This window comes from Lycorma delicatula, chromosome 13 (genome assembly GCF_047948215.1).
Source record: "Lycorma delicatula isolate Av1 chromosome 13, ASM4794821v1, whole genome shotgun sequence".
NCBI lineage: Eukaryota > Metazoa > Arthropoda > Insecta > Hemiptera > Fulgoridae > Lycorma > Lycorma delicatula.
Window position 1 is genome coordinate 36,008,196 of NC_134467.1, and position 26,581 is coordinate 36,034,776.

The following is a 26,581-nucleotide window of genomic DNA, read 5'->3' on the forward strand; positions in this document are numbered from 1 at the left end:
ACTATCGCATGATAATAAACAAGAACAAAACAAAAGTAATGAAATGTAGAAGAAATAACAAAGATGGACCACTGAATGTGAAAATAGGAGGAGAAAAGATTATGGAGGTAGAAGAATTTTGTTTTTTAGGAAGTAGAATTAGTAAAGATGGACGAAGCAGGAGCGATATAAAATGTCGAATAGCACAAGCGAAACGAGTCTTCAGTAAGAAATATAATTTGGTTACATCAAAAATTAATTTAAATGTCAGGCTTTATATGGCGAGTCTCGCTTTATATGGAAGTGAAACTTGGACGATCGGAGTATCTGAGAAGAAAAGATTAGAAGCTTTTGAAATGCGGTGCTATAGGAGAATGTTAAAAATCAGATTGGTGGATAAAGTAACAAATGAAGAGGTATTGCGGCAAATAGATGAAGAAAGAAGCATTTGGAAAAATATAGTTAAAAGAAGAGAAAGACTTATAGGCCACATACTAAGGCATCCTGGAATAGTCGCTTTAATATTGGAAGGACAGGTAGAAGGAAAAAATTGTGTAGGCAGGCCACGTTTGGAATATGTAAAACAAATTGTTAGGGATGTAGGATGTAGAGGGTATACTGAAATGAAACGACTAGCACTAGATAGGGAATCTTGGAGAGCTGCACCAAACCAGTCAAACGACTGAAGAAAAAAAAAAAAAAAGCTAGTCATATTGCTCAAGCTTGGACACCGTCTTCTTTGTTTAGTTCTATATGTGTAACTGATAGTAGAGTGGGAGGGAATAGTGTAACTTAAGAAGACGTTGTAAGCAAGAAGGAGCCAATTGGTTGTTAGGATCGCATTTGTTAACGTGTGGGTGGGAGAAAATCCCCTCCCACCTTTGTGTAAATAATATTTTTTTTTATTATTATTATTACTTTCTTGTACGTAGTAAAAGAAGTATTGTAATCGCGAATAAAATCAGTTTTTAAATTTCAATGGAAATATCCATTTTAACCATTCCTGAATCCATTTTGATTAGTCTAGGCTAATTATCTAGCTAATAGTCTAGGATTATGTCGTATAAGTCAAAAACGATTACCTGTAGAATGTTGAATTTTTTTATTTAAAACTGTTGTAACATCTAGTTGTGCATCTTCCCTTTTTATTTTAATCGACTGGACCAGAAGTGTTCAAAAAAGCCCAAAATCCAAAAAAGATTGATTTTGGACTTTTTCTTAACTGCAGTAATGAGCTCTTATTATGAACTTTTCACCGATATATCATAAGTGATATTTGTTTTAATTAGTTCCAGAGTTATAGATAAATAAAATTCTAATTAATGAACTGTTTGGATTTTACAAGGGGAAGGTACACCGGTTCGAATCCGACTTCATTTCCTTGTTTTTAACTTGTTTTTTTTAATTTAAATATATCAATTTATTAATTAAATTAAATTATATCAATTTATTAACCTCTGATTGAAAAAAAAAAAATGAAAAAATCAGAAGTTATTAGCGAAATAAAATTTTATGTAATTTTCATTGTAATTCAAAGATTTTTACAGAGGTTAATAATTTATTATTACATCAAAATGTTTAAATTAAAAACAAAAAAAAAATATTTAAAAAAGTATACGTATATGAACTCGAATTCTATCCGATCGATGTATGCATAGTTACAGATCTGATACGTTCTCACTTACACCACGTAACTAATTGAGCGACATGAAACAAAATAAATAAATAAAATAATATAAAATGCTGATACGGACACCACAAAAAAATGTGTTGTCCACCACGGTGTAATTGTGTAATAATTGGAGGATATTATCTCAATTTTAAATGAAGTGCCACAAAAAATGTGTCCATATCAGATTTTTTTTAAATGTTTAACTTCTTTTGTATTTATTTTATTTTAATGTATAAATTAAATTTTTTTGTTTATAATGTATTTTTAAAGACTTTTATTTTTTTTTAAATATAATAATATATATTATATTACTTTACTTAAAGCAAGTTTCTAAAAGAAAAATTAATATTCGTACAAAATAAAGGCATTAATTTCATATTTTATATTATTTTTTTAAAAAATCAGCTTTATACATTTTTTTTTCTTCAGTCATTTGACTGGTTTGATGCAGCTCTCCGAGATTCCCTATCTAGTTTTAATCGTTTCATTTCGGTATACCACCTACATCCTACATCCCTAACAATTTGTTTTACATACTCCAAACGTCGCCTGCCGACACAATTTTTTCCTTCTACCTGTCCGCCGAATATCAAAGCGACTATTCCAGGTGGCCTATAATTCTGTCTCTTCTTTTAAATATAGTTTTCCAAATGCTTCTTTCTTCATTTATTTGCCCCAATACCTCTTCATTTATCACTTTATCAACCCGTCTGATTTTTAACATTCTCCTATAGCACCGCAATTCAAAAGCTTCTAATCTTTTCTTCTCAGATACTCCGATCGTCCAAGTTTCACTTCCATATAAAGCGACACTCCAAACATATACTTTCAAAAATCGTTTCCTGACATTTAAATTAATTTTTGATGTAAACAAATTATATTTCTTACTAAAGGCTCGTTTAGCTTGTGCTATTCGGTATTTTATATCGCTCCTGCTTCGTCCATCTTTAGTAATTCTACTTCCCAAATAACAAAATTCTCTCCTGCTATTTTCACATTCAGTGGTCCATCTTTGCTATTTCTACTACATTTCATTACTTTCGTTTTGTTCTTGTTTATTTTCGTGCGGTAGTTCTTGCGTAGCATTTCATCCATGCCGTTCATTGTTTCATCTAAATCCTTTTTACTCTCGGCTAGAATTACAATATCATCAGCAAATCGTAGCATATTTATCTTTTCACCTTGTACTGTTACTCCGGATCTAAATTTTTCTTTAACATCATTAATGGCTAGTTCTATGTAAAGATTAAAATATAACGGGGATAGGGAACATCCTTGTCGGACTCCCTTTCTTATTACATCTTATTTCTTCTGTTTTTCAATTATTACTGTTGCTTATTAGTTCCTGTACATGTTAGCAATTGTTCTTCTATCTCTGTATTTGAACCCTAATTTTTTTAAAATGCTGAACATTTTATTCCAGTCTACGTTATCGAATGCCTTTTCTAGGTCTATAAATGCCAAGTCATATTATCATATTATTTCATTACTTTCGTTTTGTTCTTTTATACATATTACCATTATCATATATTGTATTTTAAATTAATTTTCTTTTAATGGCTTTAAAAATTTAATTGTAGTTTTTCCTTGAGATGTTTAGATATTAAGTAAATTGCGGTAGATTCTCTATTTCTCTAATAATTCAGAAGTGGCCAGGAAAAATATTTTTATAACAAATTTAGTAGATTTGTCTGGAAATAATCGTACATTTCTCGGAATATATCTAAAAAAAAAATGACTGGTCTGGTGAAAAACGTTGGTTTATTATTTTCTTGTAACGAGAATACAGGCGTTCTTTTCTTTTCACAAAATTTTACCGATGTATATATACATATATAATTTATTTCAAATGTAAATAGAATAGATATCGTCCAGCTATCAATGTATGAATTTTGAAGGAGTCTTTTTACTCTTTCTTAGCACAGTTCTAACGATTTTTCTTTAAAAAACCGTAAGCATGTGTATCCCTAGTATATTATAAAAATTCATGACTAATTATACAAAACTGAATAATTGAAAAAATTCACATTTTTAAATTTAATTGATTAAACAAAACTTTTGTTGCGACAATTATAGAAAATATTTATTATTCTGAATAACATAAACGGAATTACTACATCAATTTCTGTTATTTCAATTGAACTGCATAAAACAACAATGGAATGTACTGTTAAGGTTATGATATAGAAATAATAAAAATTAATGTAGATACCACAAACATTGGCGATTGTACAATCGAGGAAGCGGTATTAAATTTAAACATAATTTTAGAAATGCTGGCAACCGTAAAATGACTACACTAAAAAACAAAATTATTGATTACTAATACATGAAAAAAGGATAATTTTTATAACACCTTATATTTTTTTATTTTTTACTTAGAATTTATAAAAGATCGCACTATATAAAAAAAAAAGGGTTCGTTGGTTTCGACAATAAATAAAAAAATTTGTAAATGCCAATTTCTTATATAAAAGAGAATGTACTGACTGATTCACTGACTCATTATCAACATAACATCCAAAACTATTATAGGTAGAGACTTGAAATTTTCAGGGTACCTTCGTATCTTTAAGCAGGCGTGCACTAAGAAAGGATTTTGATTTTAAGGGGTTCAAATCGATAAAAAACTATATTTCGTGTTAACAGCGCTATCTGTTGGACGTAAAAGCAACATACGCTATACTAAATACTTTACGATTCCATTGCAGTGTTTCCGATATGTGTGTCCGCTATAGACTGAAGAACTACTGAACCGATTTACACGCGGGAGAAAGGGAAAAATCGAAAAAGGTAAAAGGGATGAAAGGGAAATGAGAGAAAGGGAAACAGGAGAAAACGGGAAGGGAGAGTGAAGTGAGCCATGCATGACCCTCTGATCATTACGGGTAGCGCAAGTAACCATAGAGCACGGGCGAAGCCGCGATGCGGATGCTAGATTTGGGATTGTAATATTTTTTTTTTTTATCTTTACTGGAATTTTATATTTAACTATTTTAATTTATTCATAAAATAGATTGGTCTAACAAATATTGTTCTATTTTCTTGTCTTCCTTTATTTAAGTTTTGGGCAACAATTCATTGTTTATTGTATATTCATTCAGTATTTTTCATAAAAATTTTTATTTACTGTTTTATCAGGATTTAATGAAAATCTAAATATAATATTGTTGTTATTTATATAAAAATTAAGTTTGATATTAAAAAAGCATTGCGAGTGAAGCTACATCTATAATGTCGGCGAAGTCGCGACGGGGTACGTTAGTAAATCATAATTTAATTAGTAAATCTTGCAATATTATTATAAATAATAGATAATATTAAGGTCTCTTTCCTTTTAATTACTTTCCTGGCATCATAGTTCCAGAAACTACGCTGCGAGAAGGGAAGTTTGGTAATCAATCAAAAAGTACAGATTTTCTTTTATTTCTTGACGATTCAGGACCCAAGGCCCCAAAAAAAAGAAAAAAAAGGTGGAGGTAATGTTCTTACGTATATATATATGTATGGATGTTCTCATATTGAAAGCTTAATAACCTTTGATTGGATTAACTGATTTTGATGAAACTTTGCACAGAGAATCGTGTGTAGAATAACAGGTCTTCTTTTCAGATTGAAATCGTGCCTAACACAACTGTACTTTTTAATTCTACACAGCTATCTAGATCGTCGCTTCTTGCGTGTTAATTACAATCAAGAGATGTCTACGTTTTTCGATAACAATTCGGGGGTTCCTCAGAGCTCAGTTCTGAGGCCGGTTCTGTTCTAGATCTACACTTCTGACCTGTCTACTCCAGCCAATGTCACGGTTGCGTTGTACGCGGTTAACACGGCATTGTTTCGGTTGATCCGACTACTACCTTTCAGAAATGGCAATCTGCAATGGATGCAATCAGCGTTTAGTTGTATACATAGAGGATAAAGGTTAATCCGGTGAAGTCCAGCCACGCGAGGTTCATGAAGAGAAGAGAAGATTTCCCTGCGGTTCAGTTAAACGGTGTCATGGTATCTCAAGTCATTATCGTACAGTACCTAGGATTTTACCTTTATCGTGGAACGATCACGTTAAAGAGAAGAGGAAGTTGTTCGAAATTAAGCTTAAGAAGATATACCGAATTTTGGGTAAGAAATAACAACTTTCTTTGTCCAAAAATATTCTGCTTTACAAGACTTTCTTAAAGCCAATATGGATGTACGGAATTGAACTCTGTAGAACGATCAGTTACAATAACGTGGAGGTCATTCAACAGTTTCAGAACAAACGTCTACGGAATATTCTCATAATTTTTTTCTTTTATTTTCTTTGTTTTGTTTTTTTCTTTTTAGTGTTGATTTTTCCGTTATTCTTCTGGATTTTTTGTGGTTTTAATTATTCTTTCTCATTTTTTTTTTCGTTTATTCTGCTATTAGGACCCTCTCCTTTTACATTCCTTCTTTCTCCTATATATATTATTATTTAGAACACGATTTTATAGTTTTTGATATTTTATTGAAAAAATATAGAAAAATTCTTTAAACATGAAATTGTACATTGCGTCCAACATAAATTTAACAGATGTAATAATCTATGAGGAGTTTTCTGTTTTGTAACTCTCGGATGGATTTTATGTACTATTTATGAATTTTTGTTGGGTTTTCTTCAAATTCTCTAAATTTAAATCCACTCAAAAACAATACCACATTTCTACTAGATCCCAACGAGTTTATTGTAAAGCAGAACAATTCTTATTTCATATATTCGTGTCATCCATAACAACCGATTTCAATAACGGCTTTACAGCGCAAATTATTATACGGCCCTTAACTTCACAATGAAACATACGATATTAACAAAAAGCAGACTTTCATATAACCAATTTGTTGTTAGGTCATCCAAAAACAGATATGTCGTACGGGGAACAGTAACTTAAAAAGTAATTTTAAAAATTACGTATTCTACACATATTTAACATATTCTATTCACCTAAATAATAAAAATTAATCCAAACAATGAAACATTATTCTTTTCCTACAAATAGGAAATACCAGATTACTAGCTTAACTGTAAGTAATCTGTACATCCCATACCGGTAAAAATATAATGATGTAAACGATTTTACATCATAATTTTATAAAAATCGACGAGAGAAAAAGAAAACGTTGCGGGTTATAAAACAAAAAAGACATCAATCTATGTTTCAAAAGCAATCCGCAATACTTGAAAAACTCTCCATTGATCTTATCAGAAAAACAAATTTTACATTAGTTTTTTGTTATGAGAAAGCGGGCATCAACAGTTATGGATATTAGCTCATTGGGAATTTGGTAGCGTATAAAAAGATGGCAAACCCCACCAGGATTCAAACCGGGGACCTCCGCATAAAATACTACCTAATCAGCCACGAAGGTCGGCACTAATTAAATATTATAATTTAAATAATAAATTAAATTATTAAAATAAATGTAGAAGAAAATTAAAAATATTATATGTATACAACAGTAAATAAAATATCTCAACATAAAATTAAAATTAAAAATCTTTGGATTTCAGGACGAATCTATTATGAATATGAAGATTATAAATAAAAAAAAGATGATGGATATTTTAACAATTAAAAAAGAGAAAGAAATCGGTGAAAATATGAAAACTTCAATAATACGTGATTATAAAATAAATAATATTGGTTTAAAATATGGAGATAATAAAATAATAAGTAATATTGATCAGGTTAAAGAATATATAAAATTACTTTTATTACTATATAAAAAAAATAAAAACAAAAAAAATATAAACGAAAGCAACTTCAATAATTTATTAAAGGAAAACGATATAGAAAATGACGATATAAAGTCTTTATTTAAAATTTATTTAAAACAAATAAGACATAACAGACGTGTTTTACATTTGAAAAAAAAATTATATAAGAAATCTATACCAAAAGGGTTAATAAAAAGACCTAAAAGAAATATAAAACTATTTAAATCAGATAAAATAAAAGAAAAATTTAAAAAATTTAAAGATAAAATGAACAAAAATAAAAATTTTAATTTGAAAAATTTTCGAACAAATAATATAAAAATAAAAAATATTTTAAAAAATAAATTCAATAAAATTTCAAAAAATCATAAAATGGAGGAAATAACAGAATATAAATATATTGACAGTTTAGAAAAAAAAATGAATATAAATAATAAAAAAATTAAAAATAATAAATCATTATCTAAAAAACAAATAACGTTAAAATTAACTACAAAAAATTTCAAAAATAATAATAATAAATCAAAAAATAATAAAAAAATATATAAAAATAAAAAGTATTTAAAAAATATAGATAAATTTTTAAAACATGAAAAAATTATTATAAATAAAGATATTAAAAATAAATTTATAAATAAAATCTATAAAAATAATAAAATAAAAAATACAAATAAATATTTTAATAAAAAACCTACAATTAAAAATTTTATAAATAAATTTTTTTTTACAAAAAAATTATATACTAATAAACATAATACAAACAAAAACGGTTATAAAATAAATAATTTTAATAAATTTCAATACAGCAATAATTCTATTGAACAAATGACATTAAAATTAATTACAAAAAATTTCAAAAAAAATAATAATAATTCAAAAAATAATAAAGAAATATATAAAAATAAAAAATATTTAAAAGATATAAATAAATTTTTAAAACATGAAAAAATTATTATAAATAAAGATATTAAAAATAAATTTATAAATAAAATCTATAAAAATAATAAAATAAAAAAAACAAATAAATATTTTAATAATACAATTAAAAATTTTATAAATAAATTTTTTTTTACAAAAATATTATATACTAATAAACATAATACAAACAAAAACGGTTATAAAATAAATAATTTTAATAAATTTCAATACAACAATAATTCTATTGAACAAATAACGTTAAAATTAATTACAAAAAATTTCAAAAAAAATAATAATAATACAAAAAATAATAAAGAAATATATAAAAATAAAAAATATTTAAAAAATATAAATAAATTTTTAAAACATGAAAATTTTATTATAAATAAAGATATTAAAAATAAATTTATAAATAAAATCTATAAAAATAATAAAATAAAAAAAACAAATAAATATTTTAATAATACAATTAAAAATTTTATAAATAAATTTTTTTTTACAAAAATATTATATACTAATAAACATAATACAAACAAAAACGGTTATAAAATAAATAATTTTAATAAATTTCAATACAACAATAATTCTATTGAACAAATAACGTTAAAATTAATTACAAAAAATTTCAAAAAAAATAATAATAATACAAAAAATAATAAAGAAATATATAAAAATAAAAAATATTTAAAAAATATAAATAAATTTTTAAAACATGAAAATTTTATTATAAATAAAGATATTAAAAATAAATTTATAAATAAAATCTATAAAAATAATAAAATAAAAAAAACAAATAAATATTTTAATAATACAATTAAAAATTTTATAAATAAATTTTTTTTTACAAAAATATTATATACTAATCAATATAATACAAACAAAAACGGTTATAAAATAAAATTTTTTAATCTACAAAAAAATATTTTATATAATAATAAAACAAAAATAAATTTTCCATTTATAAATAATAATTTAAAAATTAATAAAACTTATAAAATAAATAATTTTATTAAATTTCAATATAATAATAATTATACTAGTAATAATAAAAACGATTATAATAAAACAATTACAATCGATGAAAGTTTTAATTTATTTCGTTTTGAAATATTAAAAGCATTAGGTGTAATTAAAAAAAATGAAAATATAACCAATATTAATTGGAATGATACAAATTTACAAAAAAAATTTAATATACATTATAAAAACTATTTAAATTACGAAAAACAAAACGAAAAAGAAAAATTATTATTAAAAAATAAGAAGAATAAAAAATTTAAAATAGGAGATATAAAAGAGGAATATATTGTTATAACACCCAGTACAATTTCAGATCATGATGATAGTTGGCCATATGCCGATGCAATCGATCGTGGTGACGCGGCGCAAAGTTATTCATATACATTGAAATGTTTACATATAACACCGCATTCGTTTGTTAATTCAGAACAAAGAAAACGACAAGATTTGTATTATGATATTAGCTATATAAGTAGCGCTTTAAACGAAATATTAGATTATTACAAAGATTATTATGATAAATTGCATCTAAAAAACTGGACGATCGGACAAAATATATCTAGTGATTATAGATTTGATCTTAAAAGTAAAGGAGTATTTGAAGATCCAGATAAAATATATAAAAGATTACATAATATAACTGATTTTAACGATACAGAAGAATTAGAAAAAAGTATAAGAGTGATACATGCTGATGAAGATACCACAGTTTTTGCACATAAATCATCTGAAGGAGCGAAAAAATTTCATATCTTTCATACACCTGTCTATAGTAAACCTGAGGACGAACTCGAGGAAGATCTTTATCAAAGATACTACGATTACTATAATAATAAAGATTTAACAGAGTATTCATAGTTAAATTTACTTTTATAAACTCTTTTATATATATATATATAACAAATACATAAATATTTAATAAAATATATTATTATTTTGTTATAAATAATATTACCAATAATTAAATCTAATTGTTATAAAAGGAAAAAAATAATAAACGGTAAGGTAAACAAGTGTGTGATGTACTACTATTATTAATACTATTCTAATCATAAATATATAGCAATTATAGTAATTGACTTAATTATTTTTAATAGAAGAAAAAACAACAACAAATATATTACCAATAAAATATAACTAAAACAAATATATACGCTAATAAAACAACTTAGAACATTATTTCAAACTTTAACAGCTTGAAGTTGACTTTTTTTTTGTCTTCCGTCATTTGACTGGTTTGATACAGCTCTCCAAGATTCCCTATCTAGTGCTAGTCGTTTCATTTCAGTATACCCTCTACATCCAACATCCCTAACAATTTGTTTTAAATATTCCAAACGTGGCCTGTCTACACAATTTTTTCCTTCTACCTGTCCTTCCAATATTAAAGCGACTATTCCAGGATGCCTTAATATGTGGCCTATAAGTCTGTCTCTTCTTTAAACTATATTTTTCCAAATGCTTCTTTCTTCATCTATTTGTCGCAATACCTCTTCATTTGTCACTTTATCCACCCATCTGATTTTTAACATTCTCCTATAGCACCGAAATTCAAAAGCTTCTAATCTTTTCTTCTCAGATCCTCCGATTGTCCAAGTTTCACTTCCATATAAAGCGACACTCCAAACATATATTTTCAAAAATCGTTTCCTGAGATTTAAATTAATTTTTGATGTAAAAAAATTATATTTCTTACTGAAGGTTCTTTTAGCTTGTGCTATTCGGCATTTTATATCGTTCCTGGTTCGTCCATCTTTAGTAATTCTACTTCACAAATAACAAAATTCTTCTACCTCCATAAAAAAAAAGCTAGTCATATTGATAAAAGGAAATTAGCTTTGGGACACCGGCTTCTTTGTTTAGTTCTATACGTGTTAGTGTAAGGTTGCGTTAGTTGTCAGTCCAGCTGCTGCTATTGGCTCAGAGGGACCACGTGATGCGCCGGCCGGATGCGCGCTGATTCTCTCCTGCTAAGTAAAGAATCCATTTTTTACTGCTAAATATTCACTAATATCTCTTTAATTTATTAATAAATTTAATAGATAATAATTATAATTAAATAAAAATAATCTACGCATAGAAATTAAATTAATTGACAAGGGACTGCTTCTAGAGGAAGAAAATCGATGTGCGCAGCCGAGCGGTGCACCATCATTGGTCTGCTCTACGCCAATAGCAGCTAAAATAAAAATGTGAACACCGATCTCTCTAAATTTTGCGACTAACCTTAATACTGATGTTTTGTTAGGAGCCGGTTTATCTGGGTACTTATGGCGAAACAAATCTTGCACTGCAACCGCTGATTTCGTACTGAAGTACGACTCGACAATGAAAACACGTTGATCTAGCGAAAACACCATCTTGTCTCTAGCAATACACTGAACGTTATGATTGCATTGTTGTTACTATCGGTAGTGTTCTACTGCGTCGCCGCAATGTTCAGATGTTGGACGAGTCCATTTCAGTAAGGGAGTTAGCTTGACTTTTGAAATTTCATGGATGAGCGATTGATGGGTTCCGTTTTATATGGGACACCCTATAGAAGTAATCTGACCAAGTTTTATCAATATCGGTCCAGTAGTTCTGGATATATAAGGTGATTTATAGGCCACCACACAGGTACATAAGAACATTAACATCTGGAAAATTTCTATTCTCCCTTTAATAAAACACATATACATAAGACAACAGATCATTCTTATAAATGCAATTTAAAAGATTCACTTCATAAAAAGTACAAAAATAACTTTTTAAAATAAAAATTTTAAATTTTATCATGAATTTGAAATTTTAATATTTCCAAAAATTTATATTTTTAAAATTAACATCATTGCTGAAAAAGAGGAAATTTTGTTAAACTCTTTTGTTAAAAGTTGTTCTACATTTGGATCGGAAGTATGGACTTTCCCTCTTAAACTTAAAAGATAAATTCCCGCTATGGAGATTAATTTTTTAGGAAAGTTGCCTTGGAGTAAAAAAATTACGATATCGTAAAGAAATCAGACAGAAAATGATTTTTTAGTGGATGAAGAGGAAGAAAGATTACTGATTCAGTACGGTCATCCTTACACTACGGATTAGAGTAGGATACCTATTTTTTTATTTTCCATATGGGAAGGAAAAAGCTCTGCCAGTCGCCGCCAGGACCGCTCTGATGGCAATTGCGGTGGTCTCACCCGCTAAAAAGCTTCCCCTCTAGTCAGGCAGAGGACAGACTTAATCCACATGTTATGTACACAGCCTCTGCGCTATCACCAGGGCGCTCTTGTCACGGAATTAGAATAATCACAGCGAAATCCCCAGGGGATTATCGGTGAACGACGTTCCGAAGAGCCCTCACCGCCCACAGCCGTCCGGCATCGGTCGCTCCGCCTTAGGTCAACTGCAGTTTTCTAGCCTATCTGCCCCTTTCCGCTACTGCCTTGTTTCGAATTATAGCTGACACCGCAATCGTTACTCTCGTCCATTCATCTCTGTCACCCAACATCACACTTATGATATTATTCACATTTACTGCACCGTGGCTCACCATGGCGGTCCTTAAGTCTCTCCACTTCATGCAAAAAAACATTACATGTTCTGCCGTATCTTGCTTCCCACAATCATAGCAGCATCTTGTGGTACCCTACTCATACGGTACAGGTAATCTTGAAAGTATCCGTGCTCTGATAGAAACTGGGTGAACTCATGAGTCTCCACCGCATTCCATCTGTCGTTCCAAGCTCTGAACATCTCGTCGATAGCCACTTTCCTCTCACTCCCCGAAGCAAAACGAAAGAATAGAATACCTCAAAAAACTTCTCCTCTTAGAATGAGAAAGAAGGGTCAGTCAAAAAGGGCTGGATTAGTACGGTTTTGATCGCTATGAGAAAACGAGGACTGCAAAATAAAGGTATTTACAATAGGCTGTTAGTTTTTTGAGTTACGATAAACGACCTTAAGATATACTATAAACCACTATAAAAAAGAGGAAAAGAATATTATTGCCAGCCGTCACGAAGAAAAATGTAGCATATAATTTTTATTTTATTATAGTTAAATCATAGTTGTACACAGATTATATTTTCTGTGTTTATTTATATTTAAAATTTGTTTTTATTTAATTACAATTACCATAAATTTTTAAGATTTAAGATTTTCTACAATGATCCTAAATTTGTTTTATGAATGAGCGGGCGTCAATAGCTATATCATTGAAAAAATGCCATGCCAAACCGGGATTCGAACCCGGGACCTCCTACTCAATCGCGAGGTTCATCATCTTAAACTTTTCTTTCATTATTTAAATAATTTATTTATACAGGCATACTAAACATAATGACATTATTTTTTTTCACCGTAGTTTAAAGGTTTTTTTTTTTTTTAAACTAACGTTAGATGTTTTATTACGTAATTTTGAACTGCTTATAAACAAATACGTGTAACTCAATTCCTCCAACTGTACAGTCTCAGGTGGACGATTGCTTCCGCTGTAATACGCATCTACTCTTCTCATTCTTCACTGTCTTTCATTAATTTTAGACATATAAGACTTTCAAATGCTCAAAACATCTCAACAGCAATCTCCTTTTTGGTCTCTTAAGTGCTTTTATTATTACCATTTCTGTTTTCCACAATTCCACCATTCTCTGTACACCTCTTAAGATTATTAATATTTAATCATGCTCACTGTATGTATTTTCATTACAAAGAAATCCAAATTTTTTTGTATTATCTCATAATATATTCACTTGTATTCTACTTTGATATATTTTATAAAAATTTCGAATTATATATACATCGTGAAAAAGTTTCATTCGCTTAAATTGTCGGAAGAAGCGAATCTAGTGAAGAAATAACAAAAAAAAATCAACAACAGAAATTCTATGGAAATTGTTTCGTTATTTATGAACACAATATGAACATATAACATTCTATACATTAACTAGCTGTACCCGCCACGCTTTGCTGTGGCACATTGTGATACCATGGATGAGAAATAAGAAACAAAACAAAGCATACATTTCATAGAATTTTAATTTTGCAATACTTGTGGATATACAATATTTTTTTTTTGTTTTTCATTGTCTGCGTAGATATAAGACTATCTGGTTTGCCGACTCTGAACACACAACATACAGTTCCCCTTGTGAGAAGCAATCCGCATGTAAATCTAAACCACACAATTCTAAAGACTGACCTTGAGCTTTATCGATTGTGATTGCAAATGCTAATCGAATTGGGAATTGCAATCTTTTAAATTGAAATGGTGTATCGGTCGGGATTATGGGTATTCGAGGAATGAGGACATCTTCACCTTTGAAAGGCCCTGTTAAAATCGTTGCTTCCACTACGTTATTCATCAATTTCTTAACTGCAAGTCGCATGCCGTTGCAGAGTTTTGGCCGATTAATATTCCGCAACAGGATAATTGTCATTTTTTTATCGAACCGTTGCTAGAATCAATCTAATGAGGAATGTTTTCCCAGTTCCTCCTGGCGCATCCAAAAAGAAGGTCCCCCCAACTCCGTCATTTATCATTTGCTTTATGCGATCATAAATGCCTTTCTGTTCACGCGTCAATTTGGGAATGTTTGATTGGACATATGACTGAAGATCACCAATGTTGTAACTCTGTTCACGGCGTAAATCCCGAAGCGATCGCAGCTCGGGTGGGTGCTGGCATTCCCAATTGACTAAGAACTTTATTTGCAATAGCTAAGCACTTGTCTTCAATATTTATCAATGCTTCGTTGTAAATGCCATAGTCATATTGGTATTTTCTAGGCGTACTCTATACAAAATATCCTCAGCCATATGCGATCGATATCTTTCCCATAACTCTATGGGAGATGAAGGGAAGCAAGCGGTCAATATAATTGCGAATAATACGCGAATTTGGTTTGGATGTGCAGTGTTGCACGCGTCATTAATACATATATCCCGCTGTTGGTCGTTTTCTAATAAATTCAGAGCTTGGTGAAAAGCGCAGCTCAATCACGACACGATCACACAAAAGTAACTCGATTAAAGTGAATATTTAATTCAGATAATAATCTGAGTCAGATGCAAGTGGATACGTTTTTTTTTGTTAATAAACAATGTAATTGGGAACAGGTATTGTTTCACATGTGACTGCGGTTGTCGTTAGCTAGTATGGCGAGTGTTCCCCTCGCTTCCGGCAGATGGCGCGGTCACTGGTACACAGCTGACTGTTAAAAAAACTGTTTTCTCGCGGTCGCGGGTATGTGACTGATGCGAAAAATAGATAAAAACAATCTTTGATGCGGGTTTTATATCGTGCTAAAATTTGAGCACAATCGGTGTAGAACATTTTGAGTTTTTGAAGCCGTACACAAACGAACTTAACATTTTTATATATACAGATGTAGTGGAGATATGCCAGTTGAAGCAAAGCTTTAATGAACTGTGAATAGGGTTTGAATAGAATGATTCGAGTAATTTAATGATTAATACTATATAACAATAGAATTAAATTTAAATTAAATAAATTAATCTCTCTATATCTATAATAATATAGGATGAGCAACATAAAACCGAACCCGTAATAAAACCGCTATCCAACACTATTTATGAAAAATTATCATCCAACTAGCGCGACTAGTGGGTGTATATGTTACTAATGATTGTTGCTGCCGTTTGTCAGGAGCTTACGTATCAGTGCAGTATACGTTTTATTGTGTGCAATATTGTGAGTGCACTTCTGTTTGTGTAAAATTCCTCATTAAATCAAGGAGAAGATAACTATAGTTAAGGCCTATATTCGTTCTGGATCGTTTGAAGAATCAGATAAAGTACTGATAGAAAAATTTCCGAATGTCTTATCCGAAAATCAGTATAGTAGTATACCAAAATCTATAGTATAAAGATTTAGTTAAAAAATGGAGTACAACAGGTTCGGTTTCAAATGCAGAAAGAAACAGGCAACCTTCCGTTAGAACTCCAAGGTCGTTGCCGATATTGAATAAGTAAGCTACCCAAAAATCTGGCTTTAAGTACACATCTTATCATAAAATTCTTCACGAATTAAAATTGAAACCATACCGGGTTACAACGTGTAACAACTGAAGGGGACAGACAAATCGAAACGACTTGTTTCAATTGACTTCTGGAAAACATTGTTGGTGGAAGATAGACCCGATGTCGTATATCATTTAAGACGACATGGTTTCATTTATATAGCCATGTTAATTCGGACAACACCAGTTATTAGATGGTAAGAAATCCTCACGAAATATTCGAGCGTCCACTTTACGATGAGAAAATTGGTGTTTGGTGTGCCGTTTCCGGTAATCGTGTAGTGGGACTAATATTTTTTCACCAGACAGCCAATACAAAAGTTTACCTCACAATTTTTGAAGGGTTAACCGATAATGAAAAATAATACAGGTTCTTCCTACAAGACGGAGCAACGTGTCACACATCAAACGTTTACTGAATCGCTTTCATAAATGAATGAGTTGTCAGCAGAGAACGGTGGCATCTTCGTTCCCCAGAATTGTCTACTTGCAATTTTTCTTTGGGGTTACTTAAAGGAAAGAATTTACGCATCTAATCCCCACAATATTGATACACTGAAATTGAACATTCAACGAGAAATTAACGAACGCAATTGACAACAACATTTTGCGTCAGTTAACTCTCATTAATATGATCAGTCGTGCATTAAAGTGCTCAAAGTGGTCATTTTGAATATCTTTTGTAACAATAAGGTAAACAAATGCAACATTTAAATTAGGTTTTATATTTTTCTTGTTGAATTTATCCGTATCATTATTTTAATTTTTTTAAACCTCTGAGACCACCGTTAGGTAATACTTCAGATGATGAGATGAATGACAATTTTTTTAGCGTGTGAAAATACCATGCCTGACCAGGATTCGAACCCAGGACCTCAGGATGAAAGGCCGAGACGCTACCATTCGCGCCACGTAGCCCGCCAAATAAGGCACCTTTTTTCCCTTTTTTAACCTCCAGGATCACCGTTAGGTATTGCTTCAAAGGATGAGATGAACGATTTGTAGCGTGTGTAAAAATGTCATGTCTGACCAAGATTAGAACCCCCGGGACCTCCAGATGAAAAGCCGAGATACTATCTCTAAAATAAGGCATTTTTCACAAACGCAACTGCAATCATAATACTGTACTGCAACAAAACGTATACTGCACTGACACGTAACCACCTTCTTTCTTTCTTTTTCTTGTTTACCGTCCGGTAACTACCGTTTAGATAATACCTTAGAGGATGAATGAGGATGATATTGTATGAGTGTAAATGAAGTGTAGTCTTGTACATTCTCAGTTCGACCATTTCTGAGATGTGTAATTAATTGAAACCCAACCACCAAAGAACACCGGTATCCATGATCTAGTATTCAAATCCGTGTAAAAATAACTGGCTTTACTAGGACTTGAACGCTGGAACTCTCGGCTTCCAAATCAGCTGATTTGGGAAGACGCGTTCACCACTAGACCAACCGGGTGGGTTGACAAGTAACCACCTGATAAATGGTAACAACAATCAGTAGTAACATATATATCCACTAGTCGAGCTAGTTGTGTGATAGTCTTTCATAAATAGTGTTGGATAGCGGTTACATTATAGGTTCGGTTGCATATTGCTCACACTGTATAAATAAGGTGATGCATAACCTTGCTGAAATCAGAATTTATTTAATTTTCCAAATTTTCCTGGATATTTGGTAAATTTTTATTGGATAACAAATTGCAATAAGTTAATCATTAACTAATTAAACTTTAAATACAAATAATAAATGAATTAAATATCAGTTGACCAAGCCTTATAATTTTTAGTAATATTGTAAATGATTTTATTAACTATATAAAACTTACCTAATTCCGATAGGTTGTGTAAAAGGCGCCCTTCTCGGATAATAAAATTAAAGACATAGAACCAAAAAAAATCAATATTGAAAGTAAAGGAAAAAAAATTATCAAAATCTCTTCTAGCATAAATATATATATACATGATAATATTACATTTTTTGCAGTAACCTGGTACTTTCAAAAACAGAAAAATTCGGTTCAAAATTTCGTTATTATTGTATAAGATATCACGGATGTTTCCGGGTAGATCAAATTTACGACGCAACGCTTCATAACATATACAGTCTACGAGAATGTGGTTCACAGTCATGCGGCAGTTGCATCGTGTGCAAAGGGGAGCGATCCTCCTGACATTGTGGGATACTCGTATGTCCTATCCGTAACCGGCAGAGGACCACTTCCTCACGACGAGTTTTTCTGCAAGAGGAGCCCCATGATAACACTGAATCTTTAATCCGTCGGAGTTTATTATTGACGGTAGTCGCCCAGTCACTTTGCCACCTTACTCTCATTGTATTTATTATTTTGAAGGCTATTATTATTATTATTATTAGTGTTTAGTCATTAATTCCAACATTAACTTTTTAAAGTTTATTAGATGTAATTCTGATGGTAAAACGAAATAAATAAAAAGTTGCTTTGGGGCGTTTAACTTAATTTTATTATTTCCGCAATTTTTTTCAGTTTTTTCAATTTTGTCAGGTTATAACTGAATAAAACGAAGGTTTTTATAAAGTAAAGGTTTTCACAAACATTTCTCATAAAATTAAACATTAAAATCGTGTAACAAATATCCACCTTTCTTATAAAAAAAAAAGGTTGACTGAATATATAGGACACAAAATGGCAGACAAAAATTTCAAACATAACATAAAATATAATTTTGTGTATGTACATCCGTACTTATTTCTATCTCATAATATTCCTCAATTTTGAAATATAAAACTGTGTTTTTACTTTAATAATCAACCCAGATATATTTAAGGTACCAGTTTTGTTATTAATATTATTTACTTTATAGATATATTTAAAATGAACAGATTTATTTAAAAAGTAACAAATAATTTATCTTTAAAATTAAATGAAACATTTATTTAGTAAACTAAATTAACAGAATTATTTTTAATTAAATTGCTAAAAAGAAATAAAACTGTAAACTACTAAATTTTAGTAATCTGTAATTTAATTACTGTACAATTATTATGTAGTTAATTAATTAATTTTCCATCATGATAAGATGAAATTTGTTAGATATAATTAGGTCGTGGATTTAACTGTCCAATATTACGATATATGTAATTACATGTTCAAAACACAAACCGTAAACAACAATATCCTATTATTGATTTATATACGACCTTCCAAAATAAAATTTAATTAATTAATTAAATCTAATTAATAAGTAATCATACACATAATTTAATCTTTTGAAAAAATCTGACAACAAAGTTATAGGACGCGATTTTTTTTCTGATGCACGGCTTACACACACATATACGGACAACTTAATTAAAAATATTTATCATCTTCAGTAAATATTTTTTGTTTATTTAATTCATTGATTCTAATTAAATCGGGCGCGTATTTCACTCGCGCGGGTCTGGCGGTACTAGGGACCACTTAAAATACTTTTTTACACTTTATTCATTTATTTAATTCTACCGCTCACCTGTGACATTACAACATAGAAAACGACTACGGAACTTATATATCAGTGCTACACTAGCTCTCCTTGTGGTGAGAGGAGTTAATATTGAGACAGTATACCCACTTATCCACTAGTTCATTTAGAGCATTTTTTGGGGCGGATGAAATTTTTCAAAACTTTTTTTGGAAATATTATTCTATTATAATTTTTAATAAATTTGCCTAAGAAAAATAAGACCTTAATTAGAAAAAATCTGGAGATAGTGAGGGTACCAGTGCAGTTATCAAGGAGAGATTATTGTCTCGTCTAGGATTCTTCCGAACAGCTTTCACAGCTCTCGTGGAGGGTTTTGAAAAAGTTCAGAAACCAGCCCCGGCCTTAATGCAGCCGCGTAGGTATGCTGAGGTGGTTAGGGGTAGACGTGAAACTTGCCAGTCCAAGATACCTGAGATTGCTTTGTCAGCAAAGCGGAGGGTACGACTGTGTCCAGCTGTCAGCTGAAGAAAGACCTCCAGGTTGCCCTTCGGGGTGACCAAAAGGGACTCAAAATGAGAAACATCAAAGAAACCAATAACGGATTAGTTGTCGTAGTGGATGATAAAGAGACCATTAAGGCAATTTGACATTCCACTACGGTTAAGCGATTCAATCTAAAAATAGACCCGAAGAGAATGCATTATAGTCCTCGCATTATAATCTATGATATTGACCGCAGTCTTACCGAGGAGAATGTCTTGTCCCTGATTAGGGAGCAGAACACTGATTTGAATGAAGCCGTCTTCCAGCGGGACTGCTGGCTGGTCTTTAAAACGGGTAGGCGTGATACCCTGAAATATCACGGAGTCTTTGAAGTGGGTTCTGATCTCTTTCAAAAATTTACGTCTGCAGGCAGACTATTTATAAATTATCAGATATTGAGGGTGACCTTGCTTTACAGTCTCACCTTTTTGACCTTTTAAGTTGAAACTTTATTGGCATCAACGTTCCCATAGGTAGAAGTAATCTGACAAAGTTGGGTCAAAATCGGAAAATTAACAAATGTAACAAGGAGATCTATCGAAATGAAGAAACAGCAAAACAGTAAAGGTTAAATTTCATGAAGTACATGATTAGAAAGGCCCAAAAAATTAAATAAATAAATTTTTGACAAGCTTTACAGTATGAAAAATAAATCGAATTAGGTTAACTAGATGAAATAGGACGTCCAAAGGATATGCTAACAGAAGAGATGACTGTTGCGATAGAGATAACTTCCGAAGAATTTACGATATAAAAGTTTCTTCTGTGGCAAAAGAAATAGGGTCAGGAAAAAAGGAAAGAGAGACAAAAATGAAACCAAGCCGAAAAAATTAGAAACGGCATGGAAAATAAGCTAGAAAGAAGTGATGTTTGGTTTTAAGTTGGACTTTTCGCACAATATACATATATATAGGTAAAAAAATAATAAAATTACCAACGATATACTTTAAAATATTTAATTATAAGATTATTTATAAAAAAAAGAGAAAAAAAAGAGTTTGGTAAAATATTTTAAAAAAGTAGCTGTGAACAGTTGAACGTTTAAGTTTAGGTTAACTGTTAACTAGAATAGTTCTCTCGCTGGACGGGGGCGTCCCATGTGTAGAAGTAGGACGGGAAGAGCAGTCCTTTTGCGGAGGAAGTTTTATCGGGCCCTCCAGAAGCGGAAGATCAGGGGGGGCAAACGCTCCGGGGGGTACCGCAATGGGGGAGCCTGCAAGGGCTCCAAGCCCTTGGAGGTTGGTTGGGCGGGCTTCAACCCACTTTTTTTAACAGACTTCATTTTTATGCACTGTAAAATGAATACAAGATTACACTACTTAACAGTTTTCTGAAATTTTTACGATAAGAAATCGACGTAATACTGCAAACACGATTGATCAGTGAAAGGTTATTTAACACATTACCGCAATTAATAATGAGGAGTATTTAAACAAATTATGATGAAAAAAATCAGTGTTGCCAACTTGTTTTCCGTAGGTCTAAAATTATTGTACCTAATAGACACATGTTTAAAATGTTATTTGTTTTCTGTTGACATTATTTATATCAATCTTCTTATAATTAAATTCTCTACAATTTATGTTTAAAGAATGTATGATTTATTGCCAATTTAACAACGTTATTGTACGTCAAAAGTAAAAAAAAATGTGTTTTTGACCCTATTTTTGGCGTTTTACATGGGATATATTAAAAACTAAAAGAGATACAGTTCTGGGACCTATTTTCTTCGATTTCCCAGCTGAAAAACCATAAGAAACAATTGAATTTGTCCCTTAATTGACCTTCCCAGAATTTCAGAAAGCCTTAATTTACCCGGAGGAACTGAAACTCGGGCGAAATCTTTCATCCTGTATAACTCGCTAACGAAGCGTTTTCGGACCTATGTTTATATGAACTTTTTTCTTATTTTTAGCCTCTAGAATGAGTTGTCAAAGTATGGGCAATACTTTGACAAGTGATTCAGGAGGATAGGGCATGTCCTCCTGATTCACTCTCTATACATAAATATATATATATATATAAAATTTTGAGCGGACTGTGGTTTTGGGACCTGGGGGGGGGATATAAAACGCGAAGATATATCGAAATTTTCCGAAGTCGTATCATGGTACCCATTACATGAGGAAGCTTTCTTATTAAATCTACCTAACAATCGACACTTCCGGACAAATTTTATTCTAATTTAATGAATTATTTTTATTATTAATTTTGAAATTCTGTAAAATCCTAAATTCACAATTAACAAAGTATTTTTACACCAAACCTAAAATATTGTGTTTTTCGATCCCAACCTTTTTGTGCGTTTAACCAAAATTTCTCGAAACAATAAAAATTCAGTTCTGGGATCTAACTTTTTTATTCAGGAAAGAATTTATATAATACCATTAAATTTATCCTTTATTTTGAGTTCCAAGGAGGATAAGATGTATGAATTTAAATGAAGTGTAGTCTTGTACCGTCTCAGGTCATTTCTGAGATGTGTGGTTAATTGAAACCCAATCACCAAAGAACATATCCACTTTATAGTATTCAAATCCGTATAAATGTAATTGCCTTTACTAGGATTTGAAACTTAAAATTCTCGACTTCGAAGTTAGCTGATTTTCGATGAATAGATCACCAATAGACCAACCCGGTGGGTTAGCAAGATTTAATAATATTATGGCTTAATATTATTAAAGGCGCAAAAATCGGAGAGTAAACTTTCCCCAGTTGACACGAGTTAAACGTTTCTCCACTTATGTTTATATGAACACACTGGTTATTCTAGAGGTGAATTCGTCACCACAAGTAAGTTACCTTTATATTTATTTGTATACTAGATCGTGGATAGCGGTATGTTTAGTGGTTGGGTTTCAATTAACTACACATCTCAGGAATGGTCAACCTATTTCTTTTTATATTTAGTCTCCGGTAAGGTGTTACTTTAGAGAATGAATGAAGACGATTTGTATGAATGTAAATGAAGTATAGTCTTGTACAGTCTCAGGTAGATCATTCCTGAGATATGTAGTTAATTGAAACCAAACCACTAAAGAACACCGGTATCCACGATCTAGTATTCAAATCCGTATAAAAGTAAACTGCCTTTACTAGGATTTGAACCTTAGAACTCTCGACTTCGAAATTAGCTGATTTGCGATAACGAGTTTACCGTTAGACCAACTCGGTAGGTTAGAAATGGTAGACCTGTTTTTTTCTTCAGAGAAATGTATGAGTGTAGTCTTGTACATTCTCAGTTCGACCATTCCGGAGATGTGTGGTTAATTGAAACCAAACCACTAAAGAACACCGGTATCCACGATCTAGTATTCAAATCCGTGTTAAAATATCTGACTTTACTAGGACTTGAACGCTGGAACTCTCGAATTCCATATCAGCTGATTTGGGAAGACGCATTCACCACTAGACCAACTCGGTAGGTTAGAAATTATCGATCTGAGAATCTAAAATAATACACTTCATTTACATTCAGACATACCATCCTCATTAATTCCTGAAGTAAATATCTTACGACTGTTATGGAGGCTAAACAGAAAAACGGGAGAAGTTATATTTATATGAACATTCTTCTTTATTTCCATTAATAAAATGTGTCCTGAGAGTTTGTTACATTCTTCGTGAATCCTTCTGTTGTAATAATTTTTAAACATACTTATGATACGATAATGTAAACCTTAGTATCTAGTATAAGTCAAATGTTGGGATTTAATTAACGGATTTTTTATGAGACAAGTAATATGTATTATTGAACCAATTTTTAGGTCTTATTTGGCAGAATACTTTTACAAATAAAAATTTAAAAAAATAAAAATTTAATTTAATAAATTTTAAAAATGAAAATATTTATTAAATTAAAAAAATAAATAAATAAATAAATTACTTATTTATGATTAGAATGATTTGATGTATTTCAGGAAACAGAATCTAAAATTGGAATAATAAATATAGAGAAGGACACTGAGAAATTCCATGGTGATAAAAATAAAAATATAATAATATCTGATGACGAAGACAACTTTTGGAGTATGAGAAAATTACAAATAAAAAGGGGTAAAGAGAGAATTTATAAAAGATGGAGAAAAAAAATGAAATTTCATAGACGGGAAGATCCAAAAGCTCGTAAATATTTACAACCAAGAAAACCTTATAAAAATAAAAGAAAATTGTACACTAGGGTCGGTGATAACGAATTCCATGATAAATTAAAAGCGTGGAATTCGATACCTGATTATATAAGACTTGAAAATTTTACGGCTAAATTTATAACGTTAGAACCGATAAACGTAACGACAATCCGAAGAACCAGATTTACGACTACAAAAAAAATTATATTAATAAACTATAAAATTTATGGTAAAAATCACACAGCATTACCAACTGTAAGAAAAACAAGAAGAAAAAGAACTAAACGAAGTGGTTATAGCCGAATACCAGGTCGAGTACCAACTAAAAAGCTGAGGACTACGCCAACATATGCAACATATAAATTAGATTATAGAAATATATATAAACTCTTATAAAAAAATTTTTAATAATGTACTTATCTGAAGAAGGAAAATACAAAAGATAAGAATTTTACTATTGAATAAATTCATAATTTTTTTTATGTTCTTGTCCATATCAGGGATGACAATAAATTGAAATATTTTTTAAATTACACATCGAACCAAGTTATATAATATACATGAGGCTCGGCTGATAAATTTATCAAAGGTATATGCGTAGCATGGGAATGAATAAAAAATGAATACAACACCTTAACTACAAAATGCAGTATTTAGTTTTCAATATAATCCCCGTTTACATTGATACATTTTTCTCAGCGTGTGACAAGTTTTCCATTCTGTCACTGAAATATTCTTTCTTGAATCCAAGTGACCTTCCTTCACATCATCTTCGGTGGTATAGTGATTACCTCTGAAATCCCTCTTGTGATGAGGGAAGAAGTAGCACGGAGCTAAATCCGGCGAGTATGGCGGATTCCGGGTAGGCTCAAACATCGGAAAGCTATCAAAGAGTTTGCACGGTACCGTCGTTCACAGATTTTACGGAAACCCAATTCCTCGACAATATGGTATACTCGTTTTTTAGATATGCCTCAATAGGGTTGCGTTGCTGTGTGATTGGCCAGTCACTTTGAAGCAAATCGTCCACCTCCTTTCGATGTTTCTCTTTAGTCACAGAAACTGGTCGTCCGCTGCGTGATGCGTCTTCAATTGTCGTTTTACCAGATTCACATTCGCGAAACATTCGCGAAATTTCAACGCTCACCTATTCACACTATTCCTATCAACAGTTTCACTACCGTAAACCGCTTTTGAATGATGAAAAATATTTGTAGGATTCACATTTTCTGCTGTTAAAAATTCGATCACTGAGCAGTGTTTTAATCGTGTTGATATATTAGCCGTACTCCATTCCATTTTACCTGCTATTTTTAATCCGTTTACCGATAAACGGATTTCAACGCATTATCGCAGGTTTGTAGAGGGGGATTTTAGCTATCATGTGCTACCATCCCAAACTCGGTAGTACCTTTTGTCTCAGTGTAGCACGCTAGTGTGCAAAATTTATCAGCCGAGCCTCGTATATGTATTATATATATATATATTATTCTTTTAAATAACTTCAAAATATTTGTCTTCTATTCGATTAATCTCAGTGATGCTATTGTTTTCCTATATCAGGGTACCCTTCGAATTGTTTTACCTGACTTTTACTGACTTTTCCTGACCAATTTACTAAAACTTTTCTGATGCTTATAATTTTATGCTACTGCTGTATACTCTGCAAAATATATAAATTTTTTTTGCAGCCTCCATCATCCCCATAGTGCCCAACTCACGCCTTTTTTTATATTATTTATTATTACATTCATTTTTAAAATTTAGTTTTTAAAGAATTCTTTTACAAAATATATTTAAAATTAGGCTATTTTTTGAGATAAATTATAACAGTAAATTACATTGCAAAGTACAAAAAAAAAAAATATTATTATTTTTTTAAACTAGCCTATAATTATTTTCTAAGTAAGGAAAAAAATATTTAATAACTTTTTTTCTCTTCGAAACCTCCAAAGTTCACCCTTAGGTATTGCTTTAGAGGATGAGCTGAATGATTTGTAGCGTGTGTGAAAATGCCATGCGTCACCGGGATTCGAACCCGGGACCTCCAGATAAAAGGCTGAGACGTTGCCATGTAGGCTAAGTTAGCAAAAAAAAAAAGTTTAATAACT

General features: G+C 30.7%; 1 protein-coding gene across 1 annotated transcript in view; it reads left to right on the forward strand.

Annotated features, from left to right (window-relative positions):
* LOC142334055 (uncharacterized) overlaps positions 1 to 24,866 on the forward strand; it is a 97,180-nt gene extending 72,314 nt beyond the window's left edge. Inside the window, exon 2 of the mRNA XM_075381722.1 lies at positions 24,261 to 24,866. Coding sequence (XP_075237837.1) covers positions 24,261 to 24,866 — 606 coding nt within the window. The remainder of the gene's footprint in view (positions 1 to 24,260) is intronic.
* The last annotated feature ends 1,715 nt before the right edge of the window (positions 24,867 to 26,581 follow it).